The 10238-nt window shown below is 41.8% G+C and overlaps 2 protein-coding genes across 2 annotated transcripts; both read left to right on the top strand.

Moving 5' to 3' along the window:
* Nucleotides 1-3347: 3347 nt before the first annotated feature.
* LOC130079712 (protein Bouncer-like) lies at nt 3348-5265 on the top strand. Its single transcript, XM_056245074.1, has 2 exons — nt 3348-3451; nt 4886-5265. The coding sequence occupies exons 1-2, from the start codon at nt 3417-3419 to the stop codon at nt 5262-5264; spliced, it is 414 nt and encodes a 137-aa protein (XP_056101049.1). The 5' UTR covers nt 3348-3416; the 3' UTR covers nt 5265.
* A 2509-nt stretch (nt 5266-7774) lies between these two features.
* bncr (bouncer) lies at nt 7775-8423 on the top strand. Its single transcript, XM_056245073.1, has 2 exons — nt 7775-8146; nt 8340-8423. Exons 1-2 carry the CDS (start codon nt 7775-7777, stop codon nt 8421-8423), a joined length of 456 nt encoding a protein of 151 aa, XP_056101048.1.
* Nucleotides 8424-10238: the final 1815 nt, after the last annotated feature.

Here is a 10238-nt window from a genome sequence, read left to right as displayed (position 1 = left end):
ATTGTCATTTTTGGATGATATCAAAGGCCCAGGCTGGACTCATATCCCAGTCTTCTTGATTTTGTAATTTTACGTTCTTAGTCACTTGTGTACAATTAAAGTCATGTTACTATCTTTTTATTGTCCTTTATTTAAATAAATCTTCTGGTCCTGTAATAGAAATAATGTACAGTCTAAGTACTTATGAACTATTTTTATCACAGTATTATTTATTTCTTTCATTTCAATAAAATACTGAAACTTATTTTCCACTGCCAATAAAAATAAGTCTTTATGAACAGATGATTTTTCCTGAATCTTTTCTTATTTGCTCTCCGAATTCTTGTTATATCCATTTCTGCCCATGGGTTCAGCTAATGCACAAGGTGATAAACTATCATTCTATACATGCAGTATAAAAAGCATCCGCTAAATGAATAATATTAACATTTAGTTTACAGTAGTATATGTCCATTGAGGAAGCAGAGGCCGAGGGCTCAGAGGGGGACTCGTCCATCACCCAAGCTGAAGTCACGAGGTAGTCAAGAGGTAGACAAGGTAGTCTCGGTGGCAAGGCTCCGGGGGTGGATGAGATCAGCCCTGAGTACCTCAAGTCTCTAGATGTTGTGGGGCTGTCTTGGCTGACACGCCTCTGGAGCATCGCGTGGCGGTCGGGGTGCTCCTGGACTGTGGGGTCCGGGGCCCTTTGCTAAGGGCTGTCCGGTCCCTGTATGACCGGAGCAGGAGCTTGGTTCGCATTGCCGGCAGTAAGTCAGACTTGTTCCCGGTGCATGTTGGACTCTGGCAGGGCTGCCCTTTGTGGTTCTGTTCATAATTTTTATGGACAGAATTTGTAGGTGCAGCCAGGGGCCGGAGGGTGTCCGGTTTGGGGACCACACGATTTAGTCTCTGCGGATGATGTTGTCGCGTTGGCCCCTTCAGACCAGGACCTTCAGCATGCACTGGGACAGTTTGCAGCCGAGTGTAAAGCGGCCGGGATGAGAACCAGCACCTCCAAATCTGAGGCCATGGTCCTCAGTCGGAAAAGGGTGGCTTGCCCACTTCAGGTTGGTGGAGAGACCCTGCCTCAAGTGGAGGAGTTCAAATATCTTGGAGTTTTGTTCACGAGTGAGGGAAGGATGGAACGGGAGATTGACAGACGGATCGGTGCAGCTTCTGCAGTAATGCGGTCGATGTACCGGTCTGTCCTGGTGAAGAAGAAGGAGCTGAGCTGCAAGGCTAAGCTCTCGATTTACCGGTCAATCTACGTTCCTACTCTCACCTATGGTCATGAGCTTTGGGTCATGGTTACAGGCGGCCGAAATGAGCTTTCTCCGCAGGGTGGCTGGGCGATCCCTTAGAGATAGGGTGAGGAGCTCGGGAGGAGCTCAGTGAAGAGCCGCTGCTCCTCCACATCGAGAGGGGTCAGCTGCGGTGGCTCGGGCATCTGTTCCGGATGCCTCCTGGATGCCTTCCCAGCGGGAGGAGACCCCGGGGAAGACCTAGGACACGCTGGAAGGACCATGTCTCCCGGCTGGCCTGGGAACGCCTCGGTGTCCCCCCGGAAGAGCTGGAGGAAGTGTCTAGAGAGAGGGAAGTCTGGGCATCTCTGCTTAGACTGCTGCCCCCGCGACCTGGCACCGGATAAGTGGAAGAAGATGGATGGATAGTATGTGTTATACCGAATCTATGCTAAACGATACCGGTCTGTCCTCAGAGCGCTTCTCTGCCCGCTTTCAGTAAGTTAGCGGTTTCAAACACCAGTAGTAAATGTTAACCACAGGACAGGCCTACAGGGAGAGAAGCGTCGGGCCACGACTGTCAGCATGAAGAGAAAACTCTAAACTGTGACAAAGTGCTCTTTGATAATGTCTAAATATATATCCAAGTGCAACCGCTAATAAAAGTAATGTCTGAAAACTGTTCTCAGCAACAAGGCTTTTCTCAACCTTGTTTAAAAATAGGCCTATGCTATAATAATATGCATTACATTTGATTTTATTTATTTCAACCAGAGCAACCAGATTCACATGCACATAATGCATTAATTCTAAAAAAGAATCAAATGTTTTTTTTAAATAAATAAATGGTGTATAATTTATTATTTAGAAGAAATGAGACTCTTCCAGTTCAGCATCTAATATACTGGCGTCATGTTGAGAGAGTTAGGTGTGGACCACATGAAGCCCTTTGGGGCAGTAGTTAGAAAATTCACATCCAAACACAAATATCTGACTTCCCGTTTGTCGGAGCTAATGACTGTAAATTAGAAAGTTGTCCGGCTCGATGAGAACTACATGAGTTTGGTGACTGTAGGTAAAACTAACCTAACACTTTTGTCTAAAGGTGGCGCTACAGAGCTCCCTCTCCATGCCCGTGTCCGAGCCTTTGCCCATGTCTGTCCACTGGCCGACATCTCTGGTGTGTGTCGAGTTTCATGCAATTTGAAGCATGATAAGAGTCTCAAAAAGAATTTGATTAAAGTTTGACGCGTTGCCTTGACAACAGTATTCAAGATATCACAAATGCTTTCACAGGTCTACATCTGCGGTGTCTTCACATTATTCTGACGAAGTTTGAAGCAAATCAGGTAAAAATAAGAGTGTGATTTCAAAGCATTCCGAAAGTGACACACTTCCTGCTGCCAGTTGGTGGCGCTATAACTGACTCAGTCACATCCATGTGACCGGCCTCTTACAGCAAACACACAGCTGAAGGTTCATCAAGATCAGAAGTTATTACTCACTTCCTGTTTCCATTATTTCAATATAAATTCGTTGCCACAGACAAACAGTTCGAGATCAGGATCCGCTCATCACTGAGAGTCTGACTATAGTGGAGGATCCTCTTAATCTCAGCCTCAGATGGACTGGTTTCTGATGGAGGAGGAACAGAACCAGTGGAGATCCAGATCCAAACATGAAGCTTATGACCAACTTCTGTTCCACTGACCGTCGAAATTCATAAATATATTTGATTAAAGTTATGCAAAATCAGATGAAACTATCATGAAAATAATACATTTATTCCTGATATTAAACACTTGACTTACTGCAGTTCAGTTCAATTGTTTCAGGTTAAAACGGCTCATTTATCCTGACATGAGGTATGAATTACAAACTATTATTTGTTATCAGTTTGTTAACTCGTTCATTTTAATTAGATGTATGTTCAGTGTATTTTCGCATTGCTATCCCATTTTAAACAGTTTGAATGTAACCCAGAACCGGTTCATATTATTCCTCTTAATTATGCACCACATACACTCACTTCTGTTAAAACTAACACATAATCTGGTGAAACATGACCTTGACAGCAAATTAACATGCCATTATAAAATAAAGACAATTTCCGCTGTTAGGCGAATTCACCTCACCTGTTTTCCGGATGATTAATTAAACTCGTTAAAGACTCTCCGAGAAGCTCGAGATGCTCTGATGATCAGATCCACAGCAGCGATGGAGACACACGGGTAAATCACTCTCAAACTCTCTGTGTTCATCAAACTTCACCAGTTTAGTAGAGTTATGCATCATTTCATCTACATTCTGTGTTTCCATTCACTTCCTGCTGTAGAAATGAAGATGCCGTGAATAACTAAAACTCTTTACAGCTGTAATGCGATCCAGAAGCCAAATGGGTTTTTTATTCCATGTGGTGTTTGTCCTCAGACACTTTAGCTACAGTGCTGACAGTAGAGGTTTAAAGTGCCCATGTGATCAAAATGGACATTTCTTGTTTTTATGGAATATTGCGGTGTTTATTGTAAATGATTTATCGGTTCACATCATTATTGTGTTAATAATCTTGAATCAGAATAACAGCAGCATCTCTTCTCTTCTTTGATGACGAGGGCGGGGCTTTAACCTGTCACTCACATGAGATCAGCCAATAGCAAACCACAACCAGCCAATCAATTCCCCACAGACACAATCAAGGCCCGCCCACATGTGTTCTTGTTCGAAATCATTATAGGAGAGAGAAGAGGAGCGCAACTTCCTCACTTGAGTGAAAGTACAGATACTGGTCAAATATTACTCCTTTACAAGTAACCGTTGTAAAGACCGATTTTTACTGAAGGAAAAGTACAGAAGTAGGCTACTTGTTTTTAAAAGTAGGCCTACTTAAGTATCATAAGTAATACAAGTAAATGTCAGTGCATTGTTTTATTATTGTTATAGTTTTGTGTAATCATTACAGTACCGTATTCCTCTGATCTATGCCTGCCTCATATCAATATCACATGTATGTCTAGAGCACAGCTCCAGTAGTGGGAACGAGTGTGTGACTGAACGAGTGCACTCAATAACGTCCACATGGTTTCCGACACACAAATGGCTGATCCCTCAAATAGTGCCCTATTTAAAGTTTTTTGGGCTTTTATTATATGTTAGTCTTACTGTTATCTATAAGTGTGCTACAAAACAATGACAAAATTTGCATTCAGAAGAGCAAACCCAATGTTGAAAATGTCAGAATCCAACGCCAGATTGACATTAATCTCCAACGTTGGACAGACGGGTTGTGTTTGAAAACGAAAATCGGGTTAACGTCAGAAACATCAGTCAGTGTCCAACATCAGTCGAGTTCTGACGTCAACCCGACTTTCATTTCCAACTAAAATCATCCCTTGACTGACGTCACTACTTTCTACTCAAGGACCTGGACAGAAATGTAGTGGAGTAAAAAGTTTCCAGCAAAAGTAATACTGAGGTAAAGCAGGCCTACAGATACTCATAAAGTGTACTTATTTACAGTACTCAAGTAAATGTACTTTGTCCACCTCTGATTAAATGACAGTGTTGCACATCCATCCAGTGTCCCAGTCCTTGTTCTTCACTAACTTTTATTGTAATGCACTAAAAGAAACCATCGATTGAACATGTTTTGTGTGTGTCCCGTCCAGGCCCGGCTTCTTCCAGACTCTCCTGTGTGTGGTGTGTGTGTGCGTGTGTGTTCGCTGCGGCGGGGTCCTGGTGTGTCATTACTGCCCCCTACAGGCCAGAGGCCGCTGCAGGAACATCACCACCGAGTGCGCGCCGAGCGAGCGCTGCTTCACCGGCTGGCGTCACTACGGTCCGGTGCTCGTGCTCGCCGGCCAGGGCTGCGCGTCCCCGGAGCTGTGCGGGTCCAACCACACACACACACTCATGGGCGTCGAGTATCAGATCAGCTACACGTGCTGCGCTCGCGACCTGTGCAATGAAGCTCATGCACAGGGGAACCGTCTCCAGGAGCGGGTCGCGGTTACCGGAAGTTGCCGTCATACCGTATTGAGCGGGTGACACGAGCGCACATGATGGCTTGTATTAATACTTTTACGATTTTATTAGTAAAGCTGAACGGACTGCCATTATCAGCGGGTTTACAGTCAGGGAACTGATGAACCTGTGACGAGTAAAGCATGTTTGAGTCCTCATGTTACTGTGGTTCAGTGAGATGCTCAAACTACACCGTTATGTGGAAAATTATTTTGGAATAAAGATTATTTTGTAATATATCAGTTGTTCTGTCTGTTGAACTACCGCAGCCTGTCTTTGCACTATTTATATTCAAGTTTTGACAGTTTCCCCTCAAATCCCGAAACTACTGTATGTAAACTATAAGTAGGCCTAATATGTAATACATCAACCCGATCTCTGGCGCTGTATCTATAGCACACATTGTATCTTTCGGGCTATTTATACGCAGAAATGATTTGTGTGTGCATATGATACACTGGATTAAATATATGTAAACCAAATCTTTGTGTAATCAGAAAAAGTGGGACACTAAACCACAGACATCAGTTTAAATATCCTTTAATTTGCTTTGTTAAACAAATTGACTAATTTCTGCACCAGCCTCCATCTCCTTTTAAGCATTTAAATTGTGTGGGTAAATCGTTTTATACAAAAAAGGTTGGAAAAATTAAACGTGTAATTTTAAAAACCGAGTGCATGTTCCTCACTTTTGCTCTGACCAATTTCATAAACCTGATCTCATGATGATCTGAGTCTTCTAGAGATGGGGATTTTCATATTTGTACAATGTGATGTATGCTGAAACATTGTTCTCTTTCTTCTTAAAGCTCCAGCATGAAGGTCCAGCACTGAACCTGACCGTGGGTTTCAGCAGAGAGGAACTGGCCAACAATTCACCAAAATGTAGAATAATTGGCCTATAATTGCCACAACAGTGTGTTCCATCTTTACAGGTCTGGTAAAGTAAATGTAAAGCTGTGCTCCAATCCCACGGTCTCCCACATGATATCTTTTAAGAAGTTCTGGGTAAATTTTAATATCTTGCACAGGAGGTTCTGCTGATTCCAATCCCAGCATTTTACTTTGAATTGAACAAAAATAAAAATTTAACCGAATTGAGAGAGACATTTTAAAGATTTATTTCACTTTGAACTGCATCACATCAGATAAAATTGTCTACAATTTCACTTTGCCCCTTTCAGCTATAAGATATAAACCTTTATCAGAAGTCTTGATTTTGTCCATTGTCTTCCATTTTCAAAATTAGGACCCTTTAGTTTTATGATCAATAAACGCTTGAGCAAAACTCTTCTAGTTCACGTGGGTTTGCATATATTTGCACATTGCTGCTTCTTTTAAGCGACTGGATCCACGAGAGAAAATATGCTTCCCCTTCCAAGAGCTTATAGAACAGATGCTATATAATCACTCCCATATATATATATATATATAATTTCAATTCAATTTATTTATAAAGCACACATAAACACAACTTCCGTTGACCAAAGTGCTGTACACAGAAAATAGTAAATTAAAAATAAAAACAACCATAGGGCAATTGCTTCAACATTTAGTTTGCATTCGACAGGTCAAATAAAAATGTCTTTAATCTCCCTTTAAAGATAAGCAGGGTTGGTGCAGCTCTGATTTCTGGAGAGAGGCTGTTCCAGAGTCTAGGAGCAGCACTAGAGAAAGCCCAGTCTCCTCTAGTCTTAAGTTTAGTTCTCGGAGCCACCAGAAGGCCTAGGTTCGCAGACCTAAGAGTTCTAGGTATATATATATATATATATATATATATATATATATATATATATATATATATATATATATATATATATATATAAAGTTATATATACCTAAGAGCTCTAGGTATATATATATATATATATATATATATATATATATATATATATAAAGTTTATTTTGCCAAGAAGGAAACATCATGTTTTGTTGTGCGTTGAGATATTCTTGAGATTAACTGAAATGTTCTGGAGATAAACTGAAACGTTCTGGAGATGAACTGAAATTTTCTGGAGATGAACTCAAATGTTCTGGAGATGAACTGAGATGAACTGAGATGTTCTGGAGATGAACTGAGATGAACTGAGATGTTCTGGAGATGAACTGAGATGAACTGAGATGTTCTGGAGATGTTCTGGAGATGAACTGAGATGTTCTGGAGATGAACTGAGATGAACTGAGATGTTCTGGAGATGAACTGAGATGTTCTGGAGATGAACTGAGGTGTTCTGGAGATGAACTGAGATGTTCTGGAGATGAACTGAGGTGTTCTGGAGATGAACTGAGATGTTCTGGAGATTAACTGAGATGTTCTGGAGATGAACTGAGATGTTCTGGAGATGAACTGAGATGTTCTGGAGATGAGAGCCTCCACCAGGTCAGGTGACAGTGTCTAATTGAGGTGATTAAGGTAATGAAGGCAACAGCTCACACCTGTTCATGGAGGTGTGTTAAGTATTTAACACACATGCACGAGCTCTGGTTTGAAAGCTGTTTTCTGCGGTGCACTTGTGTGTTCTCTCTGGGACAGAATGCCGTCTAAAGCTGGTCTTCAGTGCATCTCATGCCTGGTGTTCCTGGTCGTGTGTCTCCAGCCTGGAGTCCTCTGTGAAAGCCTCGTCTGTTACTTCTGTCCTCTGACGTCACGCAACAGAACCTGTAAGCACGTGCTGTCCGAGTGCGCGCCGCGGGAGCTGTGCTTCACTGCGCGTGGCCGCTTCGGGGGCGCGACCCTGCTCTTCTCCAAGGGCTGTGCGAGCCCGAGCGACTGCGCGCGACCGAAAACATCTGTGTTCCGCGGGAACAACGTCACCTTCGCGTACTCGTGCTGTGGTTCACGCTACTGTAACTCGGGCCCGCGCATTGCGCGCGACCCGGCTCTGCTCGCAGTGACTGCTATCGCTGTGAGTGTGTGTGCGGGATGGACATGATGATGGCGATGATGATGATGATCTGAAGAGACATGGACGAAACACGGCACTCATCTGCTAATGAGACTTTAAAAGCTGTGTGAAATTCTTTAAATGTTCACTTTTATTTTATCTGAGCTTCATTAAATTTGTGTTGATTTTAAACTGTCACCCGTGTGTGTTTCAGTGCTCAGTTTCTCATGCTCTCTCCTCAGTCTCTGGACGCAAACGAGGCTCATTTCTACAGTTTGCTGGATTTATGTCCTTGTGAAACTATACCTTTAAAATTATAAAATTAATCCAGTTTCATGCCACGGTTTTCATCCGGTGTTTAAAACCAATTCAGTATCACTTTTTCAACAGGTCAGATCCTCTAACTCTGAGTAACTGCAACTCCATGTCAGCTGTCAGTGATTAGAGTATTAGTAGACTGATGTTAATCTCTGATAACACTTGATTCTGATGCTCCTCGACAGATATTCTACTGACTGTAATAACTTTACAACTACAGGTCAGCTTACTCCACTAACCTGAGCCTGCCGGTCCACGGATACTCTGATGAGAGCCGATGACATGCAGTTGCACAGTTACTCATAGTCAGTAGAGTGTCTGAAGTGGATTATTGAAATAAAGTAGTCCCTAAATTCATAATGATGGATACCCAAGGAAATTTCTCATGTTCCCAATCATGTTTTCTCAACTTCACTTTGATGACTATGGTTATATTTCTAAACTTGCAATTTTGAGTATAGTGAGTACTCTGACTTTTTCTCTTTGACAAAATACTTTTCATTATTTTTATATGCTTTAAAAAAAAAAAGAAAAGTGTAATGAGTTTGTCTCAAACTCCACCCTGTTACATTGGTGCTTTAAGTACAATCTTAAGTGTATGACTTGCTAGAAGTGACATCATTTCCTTGGCGGGAAAGCATCTCAGAGCAAGGTAAGAATCACTCGTACACTTTTCTTTCCTCTTTTCCTCGTTTTTAGAGTCTTAATAGTGTGAAAGAGAACATGTCCACTCTGCTGTGTCTATTTATACATGAAAATGTTTATTTAAAAAAATTTTTTTTTATATATCTATTAAAAAGTTTCCGTAATGTTAATCTGCTAGCATCTTCATTAGCCTGAAACCTCCACCGTTGCACATCGCATCATCAGAACATCATCATAACGGTGAACAAACGCCACATAAACTGAAATGAGTTTTAATGTGTAGATATTTCCCAATGATCAATGTTTCCTTCCACATGGAACCATAAATGACATTCTATTTCGTTCTTCCTGACCGCCAGAGGCAGTGCTTCACACTGGATACTATCTCTCGTTGCAAATTCATAGGTCGAGTCTAATACAAACAATTGCTGCGTCCCAATTCGCCTACTTATACTACGCCCTAAAAGTATGTACTCTTTTTGTGAAGAGAAAGTACATACTTTTGAGTGTGTAGCAAAAGAGTAGGCAAGCTTTGGGACATACTACTTCGTCATCTTTAACGGACAGATCTGTCGCGTGCATCTGTCACCGTAAACTGCCCTGTCAATCATCTCGTCACAGTTAAAATCCTCCATTCAATCTAATATAACTTCTTACCATTTCGGAGAGAAATGTTGTCGCACGTTCATCTGCCAGTCATGGGTCTTTCATGCCGAGACTCTCCTCATGTGTTTGGAATTTGAATATATATAATAAGCCTAATTTAAAAGTTAATGGCTAAATGTATCTTTGCAAAAGTTCACAATGCTGCTGCAGATGCAATATAATGTGGACAACATTGAATAAATACATTTTCGTCAGGTTAGATACTGATAATTAATCACTCAAACCCCTGTATCTAAACCTCTCTACATAACCGTCGGACTCGCGCGTCCTCCATGTCTGTAGTTTTTGAACACTTTTCACTTTCAGTTTGTAGTTCTAACCGAATCCTCGTCCAGCGCGCGATGGGTTGTGGGCAATATCAGCCGTTAGAGTGCGCATCGATCTGCACTTCGGATTCTGACCGGATATAGTAGACCATCCGGGTCTCTTTGGGACACTCATTTCAACATACTACGATTTGGGACGTACTAATTCTATTTTCGAA

The sequence above is a fragment of the Rhinichthys klamathensis genome, unplaced genomic scaffold (assembly GCF_029890125.1).
Source record: "Rhinichthys klamathensis goyatoka isolate OS25496 unplaced genomic scaffold, OSU_Roscu_1.1 h1tg001290l_1, whole genome shotgun sequence".
In the NCBI taxonomy this organism is placed as follows: Eukaryota; Metazoa; Chordata; class Actinopteri; order Cypriniformes; family Leuciscidae; genus Rhinichthys; species Rhinichthys klamathensis.
Note: the sequence above shows the minus strand (reverse complement) of the source record. Positions and strands in the feature narration are given on the sequence as shown.

Excerpts from the sequence above, each read along its gene's own strand:
- LOC130079712 (XM_056245074.1), top strand. The coding sequence starts at position 3,417 with ATGATCAGATCCACAGCAGCGATGGAGACACACGG. Across the intron at positions 3,452-4,885 it reads GCAGCGATGGAGACACACGG|GCCCGGCTTCTTCCAGACTC; the intron begins GTAAATCACTCT and ends TGTCCCGTCCAG.
- bncr (XM_056245073.1), top strand. The coding sequence starts at position 7,775 with ATGCCGTCTAAAGCTGGTCTTCAGTGCATCTCATGCCTGGTGTTCCTG. Across the intron at positions 8,147-8,339 it reads TCGCAGTGACTGCTATCGCT|TGCTCAGTTTCTCATGCTCT; the intron begins GTGAGTGTGTGT and ends TGTGTGTTTCAG.